Source organism: Heterodontus francisci, chromosome 17 (genome assembly GCF_036365525.1).
Source record: "Heterodontus francisci isolate sHetFra1 chromosome 17, sHetFra1.hap1, whole genome shotgun sequence".
Taxonomy (NCBI): domain Eukaryota; kingdom Metazoa; phylum Chordata; class Chondrichthyes; order Heterodontiformes; family Heterodontidae; genus Heterodontus; species Heterodontus francisci.
In genome coordinates, this window is record NC_090387.1 from 36,631,887 (window position 1) to 36,659,787 (window position 27,901).

The window sequence follows — 27,901 nt, forward strand, 5'->3', positions numbered from 1 at the left end:
CAGATGATGGGAGATCTGATTGTGAGATCTGAAGGAGAATTGACCTAGCCAAGACCAGCTTTGTCAGAATGAAGGCCTTGTTAACATCAAAGAAACTGACCTTGAATCTTAGGAAAAGAATGTTGAGGTGCTACATTTTGTCATCAATGTTATATGCCTCGGAGACATGGACAACAGACAAACAGACTATTGATAATGTAATGACCAGTTGTGAAAGAGGTCTAGGGTTCCCTTTCAGCCTTCACCTGGTCTTACTGTAACAGGGTTTATTTTTGAAACGCACTGTTTTTAGCTCCTCCTTGGTGATTCCTTGTTCACCGCTTTCCAATCATAAGGCAAAGAAACCAGCACAACAGGTTTTCTCAGGTTTAAAGAAGAAAAGTGAAATTTATAAATGTAAACTCTAATTTGGTTAATGCCTACGGATACACGATGCGCCACACTAGCATGCATACACGATACACACGTACAGATAGGGACAGAAAAAGAAAAAGAAAGTGGAAAAGTTTGAGGCAATCTCTGAAGAGGGTTTTTCGTTACTGTGCTTCGAGCTCGCTGTATAGTCCTCGATTGTAGGCAGATCTGCTTTCCGTTGGGGCCCAGTATTCTTCTGGAACCTTGTTCACTGCAGGAGACTTTTCTCTCTTGGGGTTCATGTGTCTTCAGTGGGCTTTGGAGATCCATGATAAAGAGATGGGAGCAGATAGGAAAGGTTGTGGCGAGCCAACCAGGATAGGTCTTTTCAATCCAGGAGAAAACAGCTTTCTGCAGGCTCTCAGTTCAAAACTGTACAATTCAGAAAACCCCAGGTTGCCAAGCAAGTTAGCCAGGTTACACATGAGACCACATCTGGTGTATTGTGTTTTGGTCTCTTGCTATGGAGGGAGCACAAAGAAGATTTACTGGGCTGATTCCTGGGATGGCAGGATTGACGTATGAGGAGAGATTGGGTCGACTAAGTCTATAGTCACTGGAGTTCAGAAGAATGAGAGGGGATCTCATAGAAATCTATAAAATTCAAACAGGACCAGACAGGCTAGATGCAGGGGGGATGTTTCCGATGGCTGGGAAGTCCAGAACCAGGGGTCACAGTCTCAGAATACGGGGTATGCCATTTAGAACCAAGATGAAGAGAAATTTCTTCACTCAGAGTGTGATGAACCTGTGGAATTCTCTACTGCAGAAGGCAGTGGAGGCCAAGTCATTAAATATATTCAAGAAGGAGATAGATATATTTCATAATGTCAAAGGGATCAAGGGATATGGGGAGAAAACGGGAACAGGATACTGAATTAGACGATCGCCATGATCTTTTTTGAATGGCAGAGCAGGCCCGAAGGGCCGAATGGCCTACTCCTGCTCCTAGTTTCTATGTGACTAACTCATCTGACCACGTCTTGGCTCTATGTATTGTGTGTGTCAGGGAATGGTTCCTTGTCTACAAACACTGTCTGTTAATATGCAAAAATGTCTTTCCAGCCAAGGTCTGGCAATCCTTGTAACAAGTCTTCTCTTCTTCCCAGTAACAATTTGAAATTTAATGTCCATGTGGCAAAATTAATAATTCCTCATCCTTGGCAGGTGGGGGCCTGCATGACAATAAGCTGAATGCAGTCGCAATGTGGATATATTGAAGGATGTTCCAACTATCCTACACAGACAGAAAGATGAATGAGGAAGAGCTGGAAATGGCTGGAGAAAAGAGGAAATTAGTGCTTAACATCAAAGAGAGAAAGATACAATACTTAGGTCACATCATTAGAGTAGAAGATAGACGCAGACAATTATTGGAAGGAAAGATTGATAGAAAACGTAAGAGAGGGAAGCACAGAAGAAAATAGATGACAGATATAATGGATGCAGTTGACCGATGCAGAATGTGTAAGGACAGCACAGGAGGTGGCGATCCATGGCGGTCAACATTCTGGGAAGAAGATGACACGAAGGAACAAATGAGATGAAATGTGCCAAAGTGCTTCACCAGAGCATAGCCAGACAAAAAAAAAAAATGACATTGAACCAAAGGAGGAGACATTAGGATGGGTGACTAAAAACCTGGTCAAACAGGTAGGCTTTAAACAACATCTTAAAGGAGAAGAGCAAGGTAGAGAGGTTAAGGGAGGGAATTCCAGAGCTTCAGTCCTAGACAAGAGGGGGATGCGTGAATGGGACTTGGTGTGAGTTAGGAGACAGACAGCAGAGTTTTGCATGAGCTTAAGTTTAAAGAGTTTGGAGGTGACAAAAACATAGATGAGGTTTTCAGCAACACATGGACAAAGGCAGAGAGGAGTGAAGTTATGGAGGTGGATACAGGCAGCCTTTGTGATCGAGAGGATATGGGGATCAGAATCTCAATTCAAAGCCAAATAGTACGTTAAGACTGCAAATAGTCTGGTTAAGCCCAAGGTGGTGACTAGTAAGACAGATGGAATCCATAGGGAGGGAATGGAGTTTATAGTGGGGACTGTAAATAATGGTTTTGATCTTCCCAATATTTAATTCGAGGGAACTGTGGCTCATCGAGGACTGGAGGTCAGACAAGCAGTCCAACAGCACAGGCAGTGGAGGGGATCAAGAGAGGTGGTGTTAAGGTAGAGCTGTTCAGTTTATTTATGGAACATGACATCATGTCTTTCGCTGATGTTGGTGGGGGTCAGCATGTTGATAAGAAATAAAAGGACGCCAAGGATCGAGTAACTCCAGAGATAACTGCAGGGGGTAGAACAAAAGCCATTGCAGCAGGTTCTCTGGCTATAACCATATAGGCGAGTGTGGAACCAGGGAGGGCAGCCCCACTTAGCTGGACAACAGAGAGGTGGTGTTAGAGGAAGATGGTGTAGGTCAAATTTTCTTCTTTAAAATTCGTTCGTGGGATGTGAGCATCGCTAGCAAGGCCAGTATTTTTTGCCCATCCCGAATTGCCCTCGAGAAGATGGTGGTGAGCCACCTTCTTGAACTGCTGCAGAGGAGGCCGTGGCGTAGTGGTAATATCACTGGACTAGTAATCCAGACCCACAGCCTAATGCTCTGGGAGCATGGGTTCGAATCCCACCATTGCAGATGGTGAAACTTGAACATAATTAATAAATCTGGAATTAAAAGCATTGTCAATTGTTGTAAAAACCCATCTGGTTCACCAATCTCCTTCAAGGAAGGAAATCTGCCATCCTCACCTGATCTGGCCTACATGTCACTCCAGACCAACAACAATGTGGTTGACTCTTAAATGCCCTCTGAAATGGCCTAGCAAGCCACTCAGTTCAAGGGAAATTAGGGATGAGCAACAAATGCTGGCCTAGCCAGCGACACCCACATCCCACAAGCAAATGTAGGGTAGGTGCACATTCAGTGCTGTTAGGAAGGGAGTGGCAGGCTTTTGGCCCAGCAACAGTGAAGGAATGGTGATATAATTCCAAGTCAGGATGGGGTGTGGCTTGGAGAGGAACTTGCAGGTGGCGGTGTTCCCATACATCTGCTGCCCTTATCCTTCCAAGTGGTAGAGGTCGTGGGTTTGGAAAGTGCTGTTGAAGGAGCCTTGGTGCATTGCTGCATTGCATCTTGTAGATGGTACACACTGTTACCATTGTACACCAGAGGTGGAGGGAGTAAACATTTATGATGGATGGGGTGCCAATCAAGTGGGCTGCTTTGTCCTGGATGGTGTCGAGCTTCTTGAGTGTTGTTGGAGCTGCAGTCATCCAGGCAAGTGGAGAGTATTCCATCACACTCCTGACTCATGCCTTGGCGATAGTGGACAGGCTTTGGGGAGTCAGGTGGTGAGTTACTCGCTGCAGAATTCCAAGCCTCTGACCTGTTCTTGTAGCCACAGTATTTACACAGCTGGTCCAGTTAAGTTCTTGGTTAATGGTAACCCCCAGGGTGTTGATGGTGCTGGATTCAGCAATGGCAATGCCATTAAATGTCAAGGGGAGATGATTAGATTCTCTCTTGTTGGAGATGGTCATTGCCTGGCACTTGGGAGGTGCAGCTGTTGCTTGCCACTTCTCAGCCCAAGCCTGAATGTTGTCCCAGTCTTGCTCTGTGCTAACACAGACTGCTTCAATGTCTGAGGGGTTGCGAATTATACTGAACATTCGCGCCACACATCAGCCCAAGCCTGGATGTTGCTGCACATGGACATGGGCTGCTTCAGTACGTGAGGAGTCGCGTGGTGCTGAACATTGTGCAATCATCAGCGAACATCCCCATTCTGACCTTATGATGGAGAAAGAGTCATTGATGAAGCAGCTGAAGATGGTTGGGCCGAGGATACTACCCTGAGGAATTCCTGCAGCGGATGTCGTGGGCTGAGATGATTGGCCTGGAGCAACTACAACCCTCTTCTCATGATAGGTATGACTCCAACCAGTGGAGAATTTTCCTTGCGATTCTCATTAGCTCCAGCTTTGCTAGCTCTCCTTGATGCTGCACTCGGTCAAATGCTGCCTTGATGTCAAGGGCAGTCACTCTCACCTCACCTCTTGAATTCAGCTCTTTTGTTCGTGTTTGTGCCAAGGTTGCAATGAGGTCAGGAGCTGAGTGGCCTTGGTAGAACCCAAACTGAGCATCAGTAAGCAGGTTATTGCTGAGTAAATGCCACTTGATAGTGTTGTCAACAATATCTTCCATTACTTTGCTGATGAGGAGTAGACTGATGGGGCAGTAATTGGCCAGGTTGGATTTGTCCTGCTTTTTGTGGACAAGACATTCATGCGCAATTTTCCACATTTGTTGGATAGATACCAATGTTGTATCTGTACTGGAACAGTGTGGCTAGGGGCGCAGCTAGTTCTGGAGCACAAGTCTTCAGTACTATTGCCGGGATATTGTCAGGGATCATAGCCTTTGTTGTATCCGATGCCTTCAGCTATTTCTTCATATCGCGTGGAGTGAATCGGATTGGCTGAAGACTGGCATCAGTGATACTGGGGGCTTCAGGAGGAGGAGGCAGAGATGGATCATCTACTCAGCACTTCTGGCTGAACTAGAATCAGGCGTAGGCAATTCAGCCCCTCGAGCCTGCCCCACCATTCAAAACGATCATGGCTGATCTCAACTCGGCCTCAACTCCACTTTCCTGCCCGTTCTCCATAACCCTTCAACCCGTTACTAATTAAATATCTGTCTATCTCCTCCTTAAGTTTACTCAACGTCCCGGCATCCACTGCACTCTGGGATAGTGAATTCCATAGACTCACGACCCTTTGAGAGAAGTAATTTCTCCTCACCTGCTACCCCTTATCCTAAAAATATGACCTCTTGTTCTAGATTGCCCCACCAGAGGAAATATCCTCTCTACGTCTACTTTTTCAATCCCCTTAATCATCTTACGTACCTCAATTAGATCCCCTCTCATTCTTCTAAATTCTAGAGAGTAAAGGCCTAAACTGCTCAATCTCCCTTCATAAGACAAACCCCTCATCTCGGGAATCAATCTAGTGAACCTCCTCTGAACCGCCTCCAATGCAACTACATCCCTCCTCAAGTAAGGGGACCAAAACTGTACACAATACTCCAGGTGCAGTCTCACTAATGCCTTGTACAGTTGCAGCAACACTTCCCTATTTTTATACTCTATTCCTTTAGCAATAAATGCCAAAACTCCATCTGCTTTCCTTAACCTGCATTCTAGTTTGCTGTGATTCATGCACGAAGACACCCAGATCCCTCTGCACCGAAGCGCTCTTAAGTTTCTCTCCATTTAGATAATAATTTGTTTTTCTATTCTTCCGACCAAAATGGATTACCTCACATTTAGCCACATTAAACTCCATCTGCCAAATTTTGGGCCATTCTCCTAACCTATCCATATCCATTTGTAAACAGTTCTTTATTGCAACTTACTTTCCCACCTATTTTAGTGTCATCTGCAAATTTGGCTATAGTACCTTCTATCCCTGCATCCAAGTCGTTAATATATACTGTAAATAGTTGGAGCCCGAGAACCGAACCCTGTGGCACCCCACTAGTTACATCTTGCCAACCCGAAAAGGACCCATTTATCCCGACTCTCTGTTTTCTGCTGGTTAGCCAATCCTCTATCCAAGCTAATAAATTGCCCCTAACCCCATGTGATCTTACCTTGTGCATTAACCTTTTGTGTGGCATCTTATCAAAGGCCTTCTGGAAGCCCAGATATAATACATCTACAGGATCCCCATTATCCACTTTACTTGTTACGTCTTCAAGAAACTCTGGCAAATTAGTCAAACATGATTTACCCTTCATAAAACCATGCTGACTCTGATGGATTGCATTTTGACTTTCTAAATGTCCTGTTATTACTTCCTTAATAATGGATTCTAACAATTTCCCAATGACAGATGTTAAACTAACTGGTCTATAGTTTCCTACTTTCTGCCTCCCTCCCTTTTTGAATAAGGGCGTTATATTAGCATTTTTCCAATCCACTGGAACCTTTCCCGCATCCAGGGAATTTTGGAATATTTTATAACCAATGGACCCACTATCTCCGCTGCCACTTCCTTTAAGACCCTAGGATGTAGGCCATCAGGCACTGGGAACTTGTCTGCCTTCAGTCCCAATAGTTTGCTCAGTACTTTTTTCCTAGTGATGATGATTGTTCTAAGTTCCTCCCTTTCTATAATCTCCATATTACCTGTTACTATTGGGATGGTACTAGTGTCCTCCACCGTGAAAACTGAGGCAAATACTGATTTAGTGTCGCCGCCATTTCCGTGTTTCCCACTATTAACTACCCAGTCTCATCCTCCAAGGGACCAACGTTCACTTTAGCTACTCTCTTCCTTTTTATAAGCTTATATTTTAATATTTTGTGCGAGTTTTCTTTCATAATTTACCGTTGCTCTTTTTATTACTTTTTTACTAACCCTTTGTTGATCTTTAAAAGTTTCCCAATCTTCCACCCTGCCACTGGCCTTTGCAATATGGTTTGCCTTCGTTTTTGTCTTTTATGTTATCCTTAACTTCCTTGCTTAGCCATGGATGTTTTTCCCCCTCTTACTATCTTTCTTCCTCTCTGGCATATATATTAGTTGCGAGGAATTGAATATCTCCTTAAACATCTGCCACTACTCATCAACTATCCTACCTTTAAGTCTTCCTGCCCACTCCACTAGGGCCAAATCTGTCCTCATGCCTATGTAATTACCTTTGTTTAACTCCAGAACGCTAGTGTGGGACTCCAGTTTCTCGCCCCGAAACTGAATTTGAAATTCTAGCATGCATTGATCACTCTTCCCTAGAGGATCCTTAACTATGAGATCATTAATTAATTCCACCTCATTACACATTACCAAATCTAGAATAGCCTGCTCCCTGGTTGGTTCCACAACATATTTCTCCAAAAAACAATCTCTAATACATTCAATGAACTCTCCCTCGAGGCTACCCTTGCCAATTTGATTAATCCAGTCTATATGCATATTAAAATCACCCATGATTATTGCCATACCTTTCTTACAAGCCCCCAGCATTTCCTGGTTTATACAGTGCCCCACTGCGGAACTACTGTTTAGGGACCTATAGATTACTCCCACCAGGGACTTCTTTCCCTTGCTATTTCTACCCAGACTGATTCTACGTCTTGATCTCCAGTGCCTATATAATTTCTCAACTACAGGACTGATCTCTTCCTTTACTAACAAAACTGCACCACCCTTGGATATTCTATTCCCAAACCTGGTTTCCCTGCAACCACGTCTCAGTAATCGCGACTAAATCATATCCATTCGTCACTATTTGCGCTGTTAACTCATTAATTTTATTCCGAATGCTTCGTGCATTCAGATACAAAGGCTTTAAGTTTGTTCCATTATCAAATTTCCCTACTCTTGTACGATTCCTTGGTGCAATATGACGTTCACACGTTCTGTCCCTACCTTTTATTTTCTGGTAACAATCAGCCTCATCTCGAACCTGCACTCCTACCTTCTCCTTTAACTTTGACTTCCTAATTTTCCATGCAACTGAACCCTCCCCCCCACTATTTAGTTGAAATCCCTATCTACAGCCCTAGTTATGAGATTTGCCAGGACTCTGGTCCCAGCATGATTCAGGTGGAGCTCCCTCCTTCCCCAGTACTGGTGCCAATGTCCCATGAATTCAAACCCATTTCTCCCATACCAAACTTTGAGCCATGCATTTACCTCTTTAACCTTATTGACCCTATACCAATTAGCTTGTGGCTCAGGTTGTAATCCAGAGATTACCACCTTTATGGTTCTGCTTTTTAATTTAGCCCCTAGCTGCTCATATTCCCTCAGCAGAACCTCTATCCTCGTTCTACCTATATCGTTGGTACCTACGTGGACCACGACAACTGGATCTTTCCCCTCCCACTCCAAGTTTCTCTGCAGCCAGATGAGATATCCTGAACCCTGGCACCAAGTAGGCAACACAGTATTCGGGACTCTCGATCTTGACCACAGAGAACAGTGTCTATGCCCCTAACTATACTATCCCCGATTACAACTACATTTCTCTTTTCTCCCCCCCACTTGAATGGCTCCCTGTACCACGGTGCTATGGTCAGTTTGCTCATCCTCCCTACAGTCCCTGCTCTCGTCCACACAGGGAGCAAGAATTGAACCTGTTGGACAAGGACAAGGGCTGAGGTTCCTGCAACACTACCTCCTGGATCCCTCTGCCTGCCTCACTCATAGTCACACCTGCCTGTCCGTGACCACTGGCTGAATTCAAGGTAGTTAATCTAAGGGGTGTGACTGTCTCCTGAAACAGTGTCCAGGTAACTCTCCCCCTCCCTAATGTGTCTTAGTGTCTGAAGCTCAGACTCCAGCTCATCAACTCTGAGCTGGAGTTCCTCGAGCAGCCAACACTTGCTACAGATGTGATCACTAGGAACCACAATGGGGTCCACCAGCTCCTACATCATGCAGGTACAACACATCACCTGCCCCTGCATCTCTATTTTATTGAATTAAGATTTTAATTTGTTTTTTAAATTTCCAACTGGTCTTTAGTTTTTAAATCTGTAAAATATTTCCCCTATTCACCTTTAATCTGAAATCAACTTTGAATAGGGAATTCAAATTAGCAGCTACTTACAAACCAGGTTTTCCTGTGATGTCACAGTTTTTTTTTCCACTCTGTTTTCACTCCCTTAAAATACCCAAAAATTCCATTATTTACACTAGGAACCTTGATTCCCTAAAAAAAACACTCACGACTATTCACGACTAGATGTGGCAGAACTGCAGAGCTTTGATCTGATCCTTATCAAAAGCGACAGGGAGATTGAGAAGGATGAGGAAAAATAGTGCATCATGGTCAGAGTCAGAGAGGATGCCAGTTTGTCTGTTTAATTAGGCCTGCTTCAATGTTGTGGCAGGTATTGCTCAACAGTGGAAATTAAATTATTAGAATTCTGAAAAATCTCAAGATATATTAACTTACTAGCCTTTTTTGATTTGGGGGAAAAACAATGTTTCTTGTTTTTCACCAAATTTTGAAAACATAGAAACAGCAGTAGGCCATCACCCCTTCGAAGCTATTCCACTATGCCATTAGATCATGGCTAATTTGTACCTTCACTCAATTTACCCACCTTGTTTCCATATCCCTGAATGCACTTGCACAACAAAATCTTATCAATCTCAATTTTAACATTTTCAAGTGAAATGGCCTCAATTTTTATTTTTTGGGCAAGGGCGAGGCGAGAAAAAAAAAAAAACAGTTCCAGATTTCCACTACCCTTTGTGTGAAGAGGTGCTTCCTGACATCACCCACGAATTACATGCTTTTAATTTTAATGGTTAAACAATTCTTGTAAGACTTTGTTATTCAATTCTCAGGTATAACAGTTACAATGATAAAGCGCTTTAAAATAGAAAAACATTCCAAGGTGCTTCACAGACAAAAATGGGCACTGAGCCAAAGAAGGATACACTAGGAGGGGTGAACAATACATTAAAAATACAAGAAACAAGAGTAGGCTATTCAGCCCCTCAAGACTGTACTTCGAACACTATTTACCTGCCTTTGCTCCATATCCCTGACCCAGGAAAAATCTATCTAAGTTGTCCTAGCATCTGCAATCTGTTGGAAGAGAGTTCCAGATTTTTACTACTGTGTGGAAAAAGGTCCTCCTGATTTCACTTCAGAATGTCATAGCTCTAATTTTAGGATTATGTCCCATTGTCTTGATTTCCCCCACTAGAGGAAATAGTTTTTCTGTATTTATTGCATTGAATCCTTAAAGGAGAAGATAGAGGTGGAGGAGTTAGGGGAGTAAATTCCAGAGCTTAGGTCCTAGACAGGTGAATGGGACTTGCTGCAGGCTAGGATTTGGACTTGAGCTCACCTTATCAAATCAATTTAACATTTTAAGCACCTCAACTAGCCTGATAATTTAACCCTGAAAGCCCCAGTATTATACTGACAAATCTGCACTGCACCCCTTCCAAGACCAATATAGCCTAGGCAAGCTGTGGTGCTCAAAACTGAATGCAGTACTCCAGATGGAGTCTGAACAAGCATAAGGGCGGCGCAGTGGTTAGCACCGCAACCTTATAGCTCCAGCGACCCGGGTTCAATTCTGGGTCCTGCCTGTGTGGAGTTTGCAAGTTCTCCCTGTGTCTGCGTGGGTTTCCTCCGGGTGCTCCGGTTTCCTCCCACAGCCAAAAGACTTGCAGGTTGATCGGTGAATTGGCCATTATAAATTGCCACTAGTATAGGTAGGTGGTAGGGAAATATAGGGACAGGTGGGGATGTGGTAGGAATGTGGGATTAGTGTAGGATTAGTATAAATGGGTGGTTAATGGTCGGCACAGACTCGGTGGGCCGAAGGGCCTGTTTCAGTGCTGTATATCTAAATCTAAAATCTAAATAACTACCTACTCATTGTATTTGAGATAAAGGCAAATATCTATTAGCATTGTGATTGCTTTTTGTAACCGTCTACCAGGTTTTAATGTTTTATGTACATCGTCTCCTAAATCTCTTTGCTCCTCTATAGTTCCTATTTTCCCACCATTTTGGAAATACTTACTCATTTTTCTTGGGTCAAAAATGGATGATGTCACACTTGCCATAGCTTTGTCCACTCAATCTGTTTATGACCCTTTGTAACTACCTGCCCCCAGGAACAGAGAGAGGGTTGATGAGGGTAATGCTGTTGATGTGGTGTACATGCCCTTCCAAAAGGCATTTGATAAAGTGCCGCATAACAGATTTGTGAGAAAAGTTACAGCTAATGGAATAAAATGGACAGTAGCAGCATGGATATGAAATTGGCTGATCAACAGGAAACAGAGAGTAGTGGTTAATGGATGTTTTTCAGACAGGAGGAAGGTTTGTAGTGGAGTTCCCCAGGGTCGGTGTTAGGATCCTTGCTCTTCCTGATATATATTAATCAGCTAGACTTTGGTGTAGGGGGGCACAATTTTAAAATTTGCAGATGATACAAAACTTGGAAGCATTGTGAACTGCGAGGAGGATAGTGTGGAACTTCAAAAGGAAGTAGACAGGTTGGTGGAATGGGCAGACAAGTGGCAGATGAAGTTTAATGCAGAGAAGTGTGAAGTGATTCATTTTGGTAGGAAGAATGCAAATAGACAATATAGAATAAGGGTACAATACTAAACGGGGCGCAGGAGCAGAGGGACCTGGATGTATACGTGCATAAACCATTGAAAGCAGCAGGACAGGTTGAGAGAGCTGTTAATAAAGCATACAGCATCCTAAGCTTTATTAACAGAGGTACAGAGTACAAAAGCAAGGAAGTTATGCTAAATAAAAGCAAAATACTGCAGATGCTGGAAATGTGAAACAAAAAAAAAGTGCTGGAAATACTCAGCAGGTCTGACAACATCTGTGGAGGGAGAAGCAGAGATAACGTTTCAGGTCTGTGACATTTCATCAGAACTGCTGAAAGGTCACAGACCTGAAACGTTAACTTTGCTTCTCCCTCCATAGATGTTATGTTAAACTTGTACAGAACACGGTTTCAGCCTCAACTGGAGTATTGCATCCAGTTCTGAACGTATGTTACTGTCAAGTGAAGAAGGGTCGAAGGGCTTCCCTCTTTTCACTCTCCTCATTTGCCCACAACAGGTTTAATTCTTTCTTAAAGTGGATGTACTGGCCAATTCAGTAGGTGTTCTATTTAAAGCCTGGCTACCCGACCCGAACCAGACGAGACCCGACTACATGTGTGTCCTCTATATTCCGAGTCCAGCATTCGTGCTTGGGTCAGGTCAGGCTGGACAGTGCTGCATCTGGGAAGTCACGGGATCAGGCTTACCCATGATTCACCACAACTCCACCTGCAGGAATAGCCCGCTGCCGGAATGGATGAACGATATTTGTGTCGGGTCGGGCAGGTAAAAATATTAAAGGACTCAATACCGGGTTGGGTTCGCTGTGGTAGGGTCGGGCCCGGGTCGGATTTTAATTTTATACCCTAGCCAGGTTTTAGTTCGATTACTTACTTGTTATAATCATAAAAAGAACCAGACAGGTTTTCCTGAGTTAAGAAAGAGGTTACCTTTAATGTATCTAAACCGAACTAATAAAATAATAAACAACGTGTTAACTTTCACACTCGCACACAAATAGGTTACAGAGAGGGGAAAGGTTGATTGGTTGTGTTAGAGTCCATTAAAAAAGGTATACAGTCTGTGGAGTTTGGTGATTTGGGTGGCTTCTAGCTGACTTCAGTGCTCCTGAGGCTTTTAGCTCAGTGAATCTCTTGGAGAAACTGATGCAGATGATTTCCTCCAATGGGGCTTCTGATCGTAGCCGGAGTAAATAAAGGTGGTCAATCACCAGGCAGGATTTGAAAGCTTTCAAGCTGGGGGGGGAGAGAGGGGCGGGGAGAGAGAGAGGGAGAGACGGAGAGGGAGAGAGAAGGAGAGGGAGAGGGAGAGAGAGAGAAAGAGACGGAGAGGGAGAGAGAGAGAGAGACTGGGAGAGAGACCGATCGACCCCCCACTTAGGGTCTATTCATGTCAGAGTCCAGTTGCTTTTCCTCTGTTGCAGAAAAAAACAGCAGCTTAAAAACCACAGATGGGGAGGGGAGAAGTGCTCATGACAGTCACTCAGATTCAAACGTAGCAGTTAGCAGTATTTCTCTGCTTGCTGATAAGGTAGTTCCTTTAAACCTCCTGGGTCTTGGTTCTTGCTGGAAAATGCACAGACACTTCTCCCTCTTCACAGTCCTCTGAAATGTTGGATACTGTGTAGCAAACTAGGTGATCACCTTAAGCTGCCAGCAGTCATCGGTTTTAAATGTTCTTTTTAAAAATATAAATTCAGATCTCCAGTCAGTGGATCAAAGAAAATCATTCAACAAAGTACACTTGCGTAACAGTGCCACACCTTAGGAAGGATGTGAAGGCATTAGAGACTGTGCAGAAAAGATTCACGAGAATGGTTCCAGGGATGAGGAACTTCAGTTATGTAGATATATTGGAAAAGTTGGGGCTGTTCTTCTTCAAAAAGAGAAGGCTGAGAGGAGATTTGATAAAGGTATTCAAAATCATGAGGGGTCTGGACAAAGTAGATAGGGAGAAACTATTCCCATTAGCGGATGGATTGAGAACAAGAGGGCATAGATTTAAGGTAATGGGCAAAAGCAATGGTGACACAAGGGAAAAACGTTTTCATGCAGCGAGGGGTTAGGATCTGGAATGCACTACCCGAGAGTGGATTGGTGGCAGGTTCAATCGAGGCATTCAAGAGGGAATGGATTTTTATCTGAAAAGGAAGAATGTGCAGAGCTACGGGGAGAAGGCAGGGGAGAGGCACTAGGTAAATTGCTCTTTCGGAGAGCCAGCACAGACGACAGGTCGAATGCTGCCTCCTGTGCTGTAACAATTCTGTGATTTGCATTACTGTCACTCCTAACTTAGTGTCATTTGCAAACTTGGATGTACAACACTATTTATTCATCCAAGTCATTAATAAATATGAAAATTTGAGGGCCCAGAACAGGTCCCCGGGGAATGCCATCAGCCACTTCCAGCCAGAGCACCTACCCTTTATCCCCACGCTCCATTTCCCACCTCTCTTCAATTCTGCTCACTCGCATTTTTGCTCATAATTTCTTATGTAGAATGTAATCAAGTGCCTTCTGGAAGTCCATATAGATAATATCCATAGACGCTGCCTTATTCATGACCTCCTCAAAACATTCAACTAAATTAATTAGACATGACTTACCCTAAACAAATCCATGCTGGCTGTCGCTGATCAGCACATATTTGTTCAAGTGCTCAGTCACTTTATCCCTAATGACAGATTCTAGTAGCTTCTCCACAACTGATGTTAAAAAGTACATTTGAAAGGAAGGTTTTCAACAAATAGTGTCACATGAATTCAAAAACGGAATTCTCGAGCGTGGGGCCTGGATGGATGAACACATGCCTGTCAATGGTGGAGCAAAGAGAGAGAAATGCACGTGGGCATTCAGAGGAATTGAGTTCTGACAGAGAGGTTAAGGCTGGAGGAGGTTACAGGGATAATGAGGGGCAAGGCTGTAAGCCATTTAAACATGAGGATGTTGGGGGACTGGGAGCCAAATTAGGTCAGCAAAGACAGGAGTGAAAAGTGAGAGGGATTGGTGCAGGATGATATACAAGCAGCAGAGTTTCAGATGAGCTGAAGATTACAAAGGGTAGAGAATTTGAGGCCTGCCAGGAAGGCCATTGTGCATAATGCTCTTTATGTTGTCAGGAAGAAAAGATTCGTGGTGAGCAGTTTTGTGAGAATGGCGAGAATGAGTTCGCGAGTGCAAAAGATGGGTTTTCTGGATGAGATGCGTTTGGAGGCCCCCTTGAGCAGGGACAGGATAGCAATTATTATTATTTATATCATATATATTATATTATATTAGCAATTATTGAGTTCTGATGAAAGGTCACAGACCTGAAACGTTAACTCTGTTTCCCTCTTCACAGATGCCGCCAGCACTTTCTGTTTTTATTTATTATTGAAACATGTTGTGTGAAGACCAGGACAAGGGACAGTAATACACGCAGCTGAAGGCACAGTCTCAAATCTTAGTAACAAAAATGTACATGAGCTGCTCACATATATTCTTAGAAGTCAGGGTGGAGGAGACAGAGAGAAGCACTTAGGGAGACAGTTGGTTAAACGTAACATGCCGTTTTAGCAGCGTAGAGTGAGGCCCGACGCTGCTTGTTCTGATTCAGCCACAGGAAAGGGATATGGAGATTTGAAAGTGCCCGGGGCAAACAAAGATGGGGTTAAAAATGGGTAGAGGGAAGTGGGTGATCTGAGATTGAGACCGTGGGAGCACAGAGGCCACAGGAGATGGCAACATTGAGGGGATGACTGTGAATATAGATATGAGAGTTTATATGGAAGAATACATTTAGGGAGCACAAGAGAGCAGTGAAATTAGAAGACAAGGTCAAAGTGAATGGAGACTGAAATCACTGAGGATGAGGATTTCCTCAGTGTAGAGGCTGAGGGAGAAGAGCAGGAGGATATCTAGGGAGAAAAGTGACTTGGGGAGGGCAGCAGAGATTGAAGCCTTAACCTCAAAGTAATGGGTGGAACCTGGTGAGGTGCTTGAAGGAGAAGTTGCCAGTGACCATATGCATCCTGTATCTCATTCAGCTAAGTGATGATATCGGCGAGTGCAATTTGCATTACTCCCATCAGCGAAGTTACAAATGAGATTTGAAGTGCAGATTATGCAATTTTTAAATTGATTTTTACGACCCAAAAGTCCATTCCATCAATTGGTTTACCAATATGGTGCTCCAATAATAAAGATTGGGCGTAGGTTTACAGTTCAATTCACTATACTAAGAATGTTCAGTTTCAATCGAGCCATTCAGCAATGTACCAACAAACGAGAGTTTAAGCAAGAAGAAAATTTTCAATTCATCAGGCAAGCCACATTGGGAGGTTCTTATGCACTTCTTTTTGTGAATTACAAACAGAAAAAGGCAAAATTAAACTCTTATGGAAAATGGCATGTGGAATAAGGAGTTAATTTTAATAAACATGCTAATTCCGTTTATGCACCCAGACACCGGATCACTGCCTGACTTGTTAAGGCATAGTCAGATCAATGCTGATATAAACAATTAGGTAGCACAAGATGTTTTAGCATTAAGATCCAATAAGCAGCAATAAGATGGAATTTCAACCACACACAGCTGAATTTCAATATTGCTTCTAGGGAGGGAAACCATCCTCCAGCTGCTTTTCCACATGTACCTATGGTTTATTCAAAAGAGCAAAGGCTGAGGACCAAGAGGAGATTACAGTTCCACCATTTCGCCTATAGTTGTTGCAGGAGTCAGAGAAAAAAGCTGCAGGTGTATACCATCACCAAAATGACAAATGTTCTGATACAGATTGTTCCAAGACCTACCTTGTCCTCAACCTGCAAAGCAATTTCCTTTTTGTTAAATGTCACAATTATTTCCCTAAAAATGAATGCCAATAAATGTTGTTTAGCATTGTTGTAAAGTTTAGATGTACACCATGAGCAGATGAGCTTGCTTCGGTTCAATATAGCTGTAAACCCCTGCTTTAGAAGTAGATGCTGAGCAACTGTACCCTTGGCTAAGAAAAGAAAGCAAAGAGAGAAAAATGGGGAGGAAGTTCTTACTGCAGCCAGATTAAAAGATCTAGGTATAAATCACCTCCTGTACTGAACTGCAGAACAGGTGTGGGCAACAGAAATAAGATCTCCAGATTTCTTCCAAGCAATTGTAAGGGCATTAATTTTTAATCTAAATGGTTAAAACCAGGGTGTAGGTCATATACATGAAATGCAAAAATTAAAGCAGACTTACTTCAATACGTTTGAGTAATTGCCATTTTGAAAATTGGAATTTTTCACAATGTGAATGTAAATTAAGCCTATTGTATTCCACCATGAGTAGCAGCCCTTAAATTTAATGGTGTCAATGGTTATCACTTTTCCATTAACTTACTGCCCTGTAAAAAACATTAATTGGGGAAGTCCTGTAGTCATAGAATGGACAGATAGATGCAGACAATAATTGCTCACTCACTCAGTTCTGGTGTTATCTGGACACAATGCAAAGCTCTGTGCATTTTGCAAGCTCTTAAGCGTATCTAATATTATAGACCTTTAAAGACAATATATTTAAAATTGTGTTTCATTTTATAGCTCCTTTCATTTGCGCAAAATATGCAGTCTAATAAGTTCGCACCCTTTTATTTTCGGTGAACTGACAGTTCAGTTTGTAAGAAAATAAGGGTGTGTAAAAAGGGTGTTGCATAGATAAGACATTTTTTAAAAAATATACTGAGCATTCATCATCTGCCACTCTTTCAAATAATGGTTTACAAATGGACACAATTCTGAAGCTTTTGTAAAAAGGCACTATTCCAATTTATGTTATTTTAAATTACAGATACAATCTCTGGTGTATAAGGTACAAAAAAAAAATCAGCATTTTCCCTAAATACAAAGAGAATTAAGGAACTAAACAAGATATATAATCTTCTGAATGAGAAACTAAACACCATGTTACGAATTATTTTAAGACAAACTCTGGAGTTCTCAACTTAAAATATTACATACATCAAATGACTCATTGAAAGCTAACACTAGGTGTGTTCAGTTTACTTGTACCTTCAGAGACTGCAGATAATTTTAATATTGCACTGGTGTGTTTCATTGATAATGAGTAGAACTGCTGTTAAGACTTTTCCAATCTAATACCTATCTCTAATTAGTAACTGTCCATATCATGATAAGGTAAACTCAGTTTGACCTTTCCATCATGTATCTATAGCAACCCAGCCATTTAGTTTATTTTTTAACTGATTAAATAGCAAATAGTAAAAGATCCTCAATTAGATATGGGTGATTAATTAACACATTTTGATTGGAATAAACATTTCTTCTGAGGACTGTATGAGTCAATCGTGTTAGAGAGCTATTGTTGAGAGGAAGCCTGAAAAAAGAAAGTGCTTAAGATGTAAAGTAGCTTAGTTTCAAATACCTAGTCCTTCTGCCAAGTCCATATCCTATCTAATGAGGGTGTAGTTACTTAACATTCATCATCAGTGAACTCTGTAACTTTATCAGCTTACAAGCATGGCGCCATTGCAAGGCCAGGCCATTTTCAGTTCTCAGATAGTACAGATAAAAGTGTGATAGATTACAATAGATTGTTCCACTTGAGAATATGTGGCTCCCAGAACATATAATATAGTTCCCATTGGTTGGTTGGGGGAGAAAAATTAATGAAAAAAAGACAATATGAGAAATAGGATAAGGAATAAGTGAGACAGAAAGAACAATTAAGAAAGGAGAGACCGAATTACAAAGAATTAAACAAGAAATCAAATCTAAAACAGCAGGGAGTAAAAGAAAAGGGAGGGGGGATATCCATTTTATAGTAAGGAAGCAAAGAAATATAAACAGGAGGGAAAGGAAAAATAACAGCAGGGTGAATGCAAATTATCTCGGCACAGGGAGAAGCCAGCCAAAGAATCAACAGCAACAGAAAAGGAGGAATTCGCTGTGATGCAATGGAAGTGTGCCATAAATCTGGTCCTCAAACCAACCTCATCAATAGCATGCAAAGAATATGAACCAGAATACATCAACTGAAAGTAATTTCTAACAATAGAAGCATAGTACTAATTATTAATTCCTTATTTTAATTTGCACCAGAACATTTCAGAATAGTTTGTTTATTTCTAGAATGATGGGGTTATATTCTTTTAGGCTAATTGAGCTAAATCAGAACACTAATCTAATATCTGAAAGCATAACAAATAATTGAGGAACAGTTTGCAATTTTAATTATTGCTATTTTAGAGCACCTGCTATAACGAATGTCATGCTTTGAGAAATCCATTGCCCAACAATGCATGCTACCATTTTTAGTCCAGTTTAGTTTAGATTGTGTGGGGAAATGGGAGGTCAATTTAAGTAGGCAGCATTTGGAAGCAAATACCAGGGTTATGTTATGTTGTACATCAACAAAAACAATTTGAGTGCTGCATATTCAGCAGACGCATTTGTTGGAAAGTCATAAATACCAGTAAGTGAAAGCATGATTGTTGCTTCTGCAATTGAATGGAGGCTCAATTCTCTCAAGCCAGGTGATGATGGAGGCCAGAACGATCACCAGTAGCCATTCACATTTTTCTTCCAATGTTGCTGCCTCCAGAGACAAGAGGGAAATCCAGGGCTTGGCGATTTAAGAAAAACACTGTTGGTTGCTGTGGTCATGGTATAAGATACATACAGGCCGGAATTTTTCTTTGGGTAGGTGGGGGGCCCCATCCACCGGCCGAAAAGTCAGTGGTGAACCCGCCTCCGCTGGGCCTGGGGAGCCAACCCAGATTTTATGTTCCCCAGGCCCTTAATTGGTCTTGAACGGGACTTCCACTGCCTTGAGGCAGAAATCCCACCTAGTGGAGCGGCAGGCCAATCAGCGGACTGACAGCTCTTAGTCCCAACAGCACCACTGGAAGCGGTGCCCACTGCTGGGACTACACTAAGCCATCGGAATAAGATGACGGACGGCCCCAGAAAAAAGCTAAGTTTTTAGGGCCTTGCCAGGGACAATCAGTTGGGCCCTGGTGAGGAAAGGGAGGTCGGTTAAGGGGGCATGGGGAGTGCTGTGCATTGGGGGCGGTTGGAGCTTTGGGGGTGGCCCTCTGTGGGACACAGAGCGCCTGATAAGGAGGGCCCCCCCTCCCAGCCCACAAGAAGGCCGTCAAGTTTCATCAGGTGGGCTTTTTGAGGCCTGAGTCACCCGCCAACCAAGGGTAAAATACCCGTGGTGACAGCGGAAGCACTTAAGTGTCAGTTAATTGGCCAATTAAGGGCCTTGATTGGCCTGGGGCAGGCAGACAGTTTCTCGTCGCCTCCGCCTCGCATAAATTGGCAACGGGGTCAGGAATGGCCCCATTCCGTCCAGTCTCCCATTCAGTTTTACCCACCCCCCCACCCGCCTCCCATTCAATTTTACCCACCGCCCCCCGCCACCAGCCCGCTCATTTGGGGGCGTAAAATGCCAGCCAGAAGTGTCAATTGCCTGAAAAATCCCAAATGCAGCCTCGCAGTTGGCTACATTTATTGTCCTCAGATTCACACCAGTTTTCTGCTTTGGTACAATTTGTTTGGCACTGGCCATTCTTCAATATCTTACCCATGTTTCTACTTACACGTGAACTATGGCCTTGAATGCCTTGCCCTGTCATGAGTACAGGATGCATAGTAGAGTTCATGATTCACATTCATTGGGAACCATGCAATACAAAGAAAACTCTCTGTTATCACAATGTATATTTTTCAGTTTTGTTCTTGTGTGAATACTCACTTAAATGGAGCAGTGCCCACTATAATTTTCATGCACAATTCTAACAGGGGCTGCTGAGGAAAATGGCTAAGAACAGCTAATTCAGCACGGACCAAGTATCGAAGCAGGGATTTTCCTGCTTTTTGTGGCTCACCTAGTCACTGTTTCTACCAGATAAGTCATAATAATTAGGTATTAACAGCCAACACTAATAGCAGAATACAATCAAAAATTGTTCAAATACAATTTAAAAAGTACTATGCAAATGAGTTTGTTGTAAAAAATCTCAACCTGGAACGTGCAGACAGTACTATTCATCATTCCAACTAATCAGTAATTTCATTTACAGGTAACTTAAGATGACTGGTGAAATGAAAGATTGCAGCTGTGCAGAACAATCCTATTCAATATCTTCTCCATACTATACTTGCATCAAACTGGGCGCCAACATTGATATATCTTACCTTGAGCCTAAAAACTAACCTCACCCCCCACCCCCACTCACTTCCACCACCAAATGATTTATTTTGGAATCCTGATTCTTACTTAGCATAAAGTTCTGTTTCCTTAGGCAAGATGCTGGTAAGTAAACTAATCCCTTGGATTCTGTGTACTAATGCAACTTTAAGCAGACAGCAGGACTTGCCAGCATAATTTTCCTTCCTTCCCCATGATGAAGCTACAGTTCCATTACAATCCTCAACCCAGACATAGAAAGATTTCTAAAATAAAAGCAAAATACTGTAGTTGCTGGAAATCTGAAATAAAAACAACAAACACTGGAAATACTCAGCAGGTCTGGCAGCATCTGTGGAGAGAGAAGCAGAGTTAACGTTTTAGGTCAGTGACCCTTCTTCTGTTAGTTAGGGGTATCAAGGTGGGTAAATGGAGTTCAGGTACATATCAGCCATGATCTAATTCAATGGTGGAGCAGGCTCAAGGAGCTGAATGGCCTACTCCTGTTCCTACATTCATTATATCAAGATATAAACCAAAAGAGTGGGGCAGCAGGTTACTGCGCTATCCAACTGATTTGCTGAGGTAATTAATATCCAGCAGTGCCATGAAGAATCAAGGCAGTGTTGCCCAACACAACATGGCATTTTACCACTAAATTATAGTGGGTACTGTTCTATTTAAGTACTCACACAATTATTTTAGTCTAGAACCAAACTGAAAAAGTACATAATGGCAGCAATCAGCTCTCTCAATACCTCATGAATGTGAATCATGAACTCTACCAAACATCCCACACTAATGTAAATCACAGACTCCAAACATCCCATACTTGTAACTTTACCCATATGTTACCCAATCAACTTCACTGAATGGGTGCTCCAGGATTACAACAAATCTCTAGTCCAACGGCTTACTTTTTATCCAAGAAAGGGTCCATGATGACACCACTCAAGTCATAAAATAAAAACTAAACAAAAGAGCTTTGCTATAAAATCATCCTATCATGTGATACTAACCAGAGAAGATTTGTTGGCAGTGGCTCGCTAAAAAGTTCATGACACGGTGAAGTCTTTCCTCAAACATAGATTATATGCTCACAGTGACAGTGATATGATTTTCAGCAAACTACCACTCATTGTCATTTTTCTTCTATAGTCAAAACCTGATAACATCACATCAGCTAATTACAAATCACTTTTTAAGATCACAAACACTGAACTCCAATTTCTGTCTGCCCGCCTTGGTAAACAGGTAAACAAAACTGATAAGATCAACTCCATCTTGTATAATGGTCGTTTTTTTTAAGCCATCTCCAAAAGGGAAGAAACCAAAAACAAAGCTCCATTTTGTACCATGGGTCACATCATGGAAAGCAGGCAGCAAATACAGATTGAGTAACCAGTTGGAGGGGAAAAGAAGTATTGTGTTACTCGGCATGCAGGAGGAACAGCCAGTCAGCTCATGAAGCTGAAAGTATAAATGGCTGCATCATATCCATCACAGATTTGAGTGGCACTACTTGTGATAGAGCAAATAACAGTGTAAACCCCAAGTAATACTATTCAACAAAGCCAGACAGCCACAACTGTACAACACTTCCCTTGATCAGACAGCCAAATTTTCCCCTCCTCTGAACAGAAGACCTTCATAAAGCAGTGCAAAAAACTCATTACTTAAGGAAGAAATATGGGTTGATGAACAAATGCCCAGATCATGGTCATTCTGAAGACTGCCAAACCCTCAGTCTTCTTTTTTGAGCTCTGAGTCAATTGGCACTACCAGTCCAAAATTAATATTTTTTTAAAAGAAAGACATCAGAAGATGATGTGCTCATTCCTCTGCAGACAGGCAGTCAATCAAGCCATATCTTATTGCAAGAACATTCACCTTATTTGCGCAGACCTAATTTGAAAAATTTAATTTTATGTAAAAAAAAGATTACAAAAAAAATGGTATCATCAAGCAATGAATAATCCAGGCAGTTTTTTTTCCCTGGCATTTTGGTGGAGTGTGATAAGGCTAAAAACAACAGGCTGCTCAGTAAAGTGAAAAAAAGAGATAGATAACATTGATATGCACTCCTACACAAAACAGTCCAACCCTTATCATTGCTTTTTATCACAGTTCTTTTTTTTTTTACACAACCGGACTGGAAACTCCTTTAATAAAACACCATGAGAGGGAAAAATAGACGTGAAGTTTTAACTCTCCCCCTTTAAAAAAAGGAAACATAATTTATCAAGGTATTATCGAGAAATCCAGACACCCTAATCAGCTCCCATGAAGTCAGTATTTCCATTCTTATCTAGTGGAGGAGTGGAAATGGAGAAGTGATTGTCAGAGCTGTGCAGATTACTGGAGCGGAATGCTAATGGAAGACAAGGCTCGACCATTGGTCGCTTAGTACTTGCTATCTGCACCATTATCAAAGCTTATCAATGCAACCATCACTTCACAGTAATGGGGCCAGTTCAACTTTCTGCATTATCATATAGCAAACCTGCCCAAGAGGCCTACACCAGGAGAATGTTATCCAGCTCAGAAAAGGAGAGAGAAAAGAGAGAGAAAAGCAATGATGGCAGCAACAGCAAAAAGAGTGGAACCAGAGAGGGATGCATGAATAACGGGAGAGAAAGAGAAACGTATAAAGACACGATATATATATATATATATATATATATATACACACACACAAGGAAACTGGTAATGAGTAATTTTAAAAAATGCATGAAGGAAGAGAGACACAAGAACGAGACAGGACGACAAATGTTAAGTGAAAAAAAGCAATGAGAAAAAGAGAATTTAAAAGTAAGATACCAGGTAGACAAAGCAATTAGGTTAAAAAAAAAAGTGAAGATTGGGGAAAATCCAGGGCAGAGACTAAAGGCTGTGCAACGTTAGGTAACAGGCAACAGGAAAGAAATGAGACAAAAACAACAAAGCACTTGTAATTGAAAAACAAAACCTAAAAAGACACATTGTAAACATTACGAAGAACGTATGATCTCAAGTACATTACATTCTTTACTTTCACAATGTAGCCGATACAAGATATTCTTATAGTCGCCATGTAAAGTTTGTTTTAATATTTATTAAAACAGTTTCCAAATGATCAGCAGAAACTTTAACGATTAGTGTGAAATTATTTTCACACAAGGGCAACTAAAGGCAAACATCTTCAACTACAACATTGAATGACAAGTCATTAGCTTGAAACTTTTTACAAAAACAATGATTAATGGTGCATTAATCAAAGATATCCGGCTTACCAGACAACATTTAGCACTATCCTTGCAATTAAAGACAAATACTGTATCTTAACCATGAGGACATCTCAAATACAGCCTTTGAGATCTAGAAACCAACCTGGACAAAAGAATGCATGCACAAGAGGCCACGAATATCAAAACAATTTTCTTCAGTTTATACATTTTACTGTAGTTTTTTATTGAAAAAAATATAGCAATGTCTTTTGGGCAGAGGCAACTGTCCCAGTAATCTGTGAGTAACAGATATTATACAATCAGTATCAATTCATACTCCCGAATAGGTAGTTTATTTTCACCTTTTCTTACCTACACGGGATGTTATATAATTTTTCTAATTTTACTTTTTTGTAATCATAAGATTGTTCTGTTTATATTAATTAGCTTCTCACTGTAGATCATTATATAATGACGTACATAATAGTCAGTAAGATAAACTCAAACTGAAGTCCCATTTGAGGTCAAGTTTCTTTTACTTCCCACGACAACCTGCATTTCCCCAAATAGATTCTGCATCAGCTTTTAATTCTAAGGATTAGCGCTTGGTATCTTCTACAATGTGAGCTGTACAAATCCAGTTCAAGATCAACTTTCCCCAACAAAAAGAGAATCAATCTTAAAGGGGCACAACTGTACATTTTCACACAGCACACAAGTGTCAGCAGTCAACCCCCAAAACTCTGCAAGCTGCTGAATGTTTTCAAATAACATGGTCTATTTTTGCCATCTGTTTAAAAAGATGCTGCATTTTAAGTGTAGCTTATCAAATATAGAACCTTTAAATCAAAATGACCTTTAAGTAAAACAAAAGATTGATCAATGCACTAGAGACTTATCAATAACAGAAATCTAACAGGTCATCAGTTTTGTCTCATTCACGTGGGGACATTTTTCTTGAAACTTTCTCCTTTGGATCTATTCCAATCACCATGGTTTAGGGTCGAGTATAAAAAGGACTGGTAAAAGCACTGTTAGCATAACTGTCCCTAAGACACCAGAACAAATTTTGACAACTCAAAATTTTGCATTAAATATTAATAGATGGGTAAATAGGTAAAACACATGCATTTGATACAGCTTGGAAGCGTATTTCCACTCCACAGAATGTTATTTTCTGCTAACCGAAAATAAAAATTATGAACATTCACTTGATGTATAATTAGACATTCTATTCAAATAGCCTGCTACATTTAATCAGCTGTTAAACCTTGCTTACACAAAACAAAAATCACGTATGTTCTACGACAGTAAAGCTTCATGAGCCACTAGTTATTTATCTTTCACACGAACGCTCATAATAAATTACTAGCGTTATGTAATATCCTACATCTAATTTCATCACTGGATCAACACAACTTTTAAAAAAAACTGCTACCTGAGTCCTAGCAACTACAGAGCATCGGTGCAAGTCAAAGAAGCCTGTACAAAATCTAAGAAAATTGACAAGCGAAAAAACAGTTTTAGCCTAATTCCAGGTGGTGCACTGATAAAAAAAAACAAGCTATCTACGTTAAGTTTTTTTCACCTGTCCAAACTTAATGAACTCAATGTTAGATATAAAGAAATCGACGGCATTAATAGCTTAACGACGGGATCGATTACATCAGCAGACTTTCTGGGGGTTTTTTTTTGCTTTTTATTTCTTTGTATTTCTATAACCGTCCCACTCGGTACCTCTCCAGTCTGGTTCGAACTGATAAGAACAGTTATCGCACTTGGCAATCTATATCAGGACCTAGATCAAGCCTCCGGCTTATCGTGTTTTCTCATCACCCAGTCTACAGTCAAACAAGCTCCACTTTTGTTCTATGTTTCCTTTACCAGAAAAATAGAGTCGTCATCAGAAAAATGGGTTCTATTTAAAAAAGTAAAACAAAAGCAAATCTTATTAAAACAGGGGAAGTCAAGAATATCGAGAACTGGTGATTGTTTCTATGATACAAAAACACCAGATAAGTAAATGTGACCAATTATTTTTAGCTTGTATTTAGGAGAGACTCTGGTTCGCTGACAAGAACGTCTGTAAAAATATATCCTGTGCCTCCTACTTCTCATCAGAAATATGAAACACCTGCCTGGAAACGGTCGTTTGAAAGCTGAGAGGAGAGACGCCGCGGCGTTGACAGACAGCGAGAGAGTTTGTGAAGTGAGCAGAAGAGCAGGCAAAGCGACAAACTCACGTTTAATCTGCCGGGGGTTACTCTGTTTCCTCCTGGACATTGTGGCTGCCGGTTGCCGTGGGGGGCGGGGGACAGGGGGGTGTTTACGGGTGGACAGCCGTGACTTGCAGTCGCAGCATGGTACTACCGTCACAGAGCACAGACTGAGCACAGAACTAAGTGACCAGAGCCCAGAGCACCCGCAGCGAAACGGGCCATTCACAAGCGGCGCGCTAGTATCCAGCGAACACTCACCCGATACACTGTATCCACTCCGCCGTCTGACGTCATGTCGCACGCCGCCGCCATGGCAACTGGGCAGCATTGAGCCGTGCGTCAGGACGCACCTATGTAAACAAGCGTGAGTGACGTCGCACGCTCCACCTGTGTTCCCTGGCCGAATAGAACAGAAACCTTATAGAGGTGAAGAGGTTGCACAACAAAGGCACAGTTAGTGAACCAGTCGCCAATTTATTGCTGAAACATGCCATCTGTTTTTACAGGTTTCACTCAGGTGCAGTGTCACCCCTTTTTTTGATAGTTTGACCTATGTGTCTCACTCCTTTAAAAAGAACAGCTCCATTTGTTTGGGTAGGTTTGCAAGCTGTCACATTCTTTACCATCACAAATCCAAGTCTTAAATTTCCCTCAGCAACTCTTTTTTTTCAATCAGCCTATGTCTGACACATGCGGAAATCCATGTTTATAACTCTCCAAAACTAGCCACTGAGATGGTTTACCAGGTTTACCAGGCCTGGAATCCACCTGCTCTCCCTGTTGGGGCAAATACTTCCGACTGAAATAGAACGAACTGAGGCACCGGCTGGCGAAGTAGTGTCTTCGCACCCCGCAAAAGCTTTAAGAGGTACTGTTGGAGGTTAATCAGTTAAAACTGTACAGCTTCCCAGCACAGAGCACTAGCAAACTTCTCACTGCCTATCCAGCCAAGACGTCGACAAAGTGCAGGAATTGAAACCAGCACTCCGAGCAGGAAGCTGTGGATTTGGATGTTCGTCAGCAAACATTGAGGAAGAATATACAGGTCAGGGGCCGAGAATGTCTAAGCATCCCTACTTTATCTGAATGGGTATTGACTTCTAAAATCACTTATGCATGACTCTATACCAGGCTGCTAAGCAATCTTTTGTGACCCCTGCAGTGCACCGTGTGAAACTGGTTTTGAAACAGAGCTGGTAGATCCGAGAGGGAATGCAATCAGTTTTTAAGGAAGGTCTGTCAGATATTAAGTGCGCTATACAGCCATCTTATGGTCATCTTGCACGCTGAGAAACTGCACTTGAACAACACTCGGGACATCAAAGGCAGGACAATAGCACTTATTCTTTATGCCAGCAATTCGATGTCTAGCTCACGTATCATATGTGCAAAAGAGTGACACTTAGATAATGGGTGCTACACCACTAGCACATAAAGTTTGGCATAGACCAATGCCTACAATCCAAAGGGAACAGGGCTTCTACCAACTTGCATGGTTCCCTAAAATTCAAAGAATTGTTTGCACCTATCTTACTACTTGGGTATTTTGCAGCAATGCCATTGCCAGTTATAAATTGAAAGGACTTTCATTCCCTGAATGTTACGGTGGCATGTGGTCCTCCCTCTTCCACTTCCCCTGGAATACCCATGATTCATGGATCCAGCGGCAATCCAACATTTTATGGCTATGTATGACAACCATTGTCTTGCACAACCTGTGCACCAAGACTGGGGTGTGATATAA

General features: G+C 41.9%; 1 protein-coding gene across 6 annotated transcripts in view; it reads right to left on the bottom strand.

The window, feature by feature from the left end:
• The window catches only part of zfpm1 (zinc finger protein, FOG family member 1), a 264,761-nt gene extending 238,299 nt beyond the window's left edge, over window positions 1-26,462 (bottom strand). For 4 of the 6 annotated variants that reach the window (XM_068049282.1, XM_068049284.1, XM_068049283.1 and 1 more), the window contains exon 1: window positions 26,182-26,407. In XM_068049282.1, the coding sequence (XP_067905383.1) occupies window positions 26,182-26,221 (40 nt within the window). In that variant the 5' untranslated portion in view covers window positions 26,222-26,407. The other 2 variants (XM_068049280.1, XM_068049279.1) reach the window with 2 other exon arrangements.
• Window positions 26,463-27,901: the final 1,439 nt, after the last annotated feature.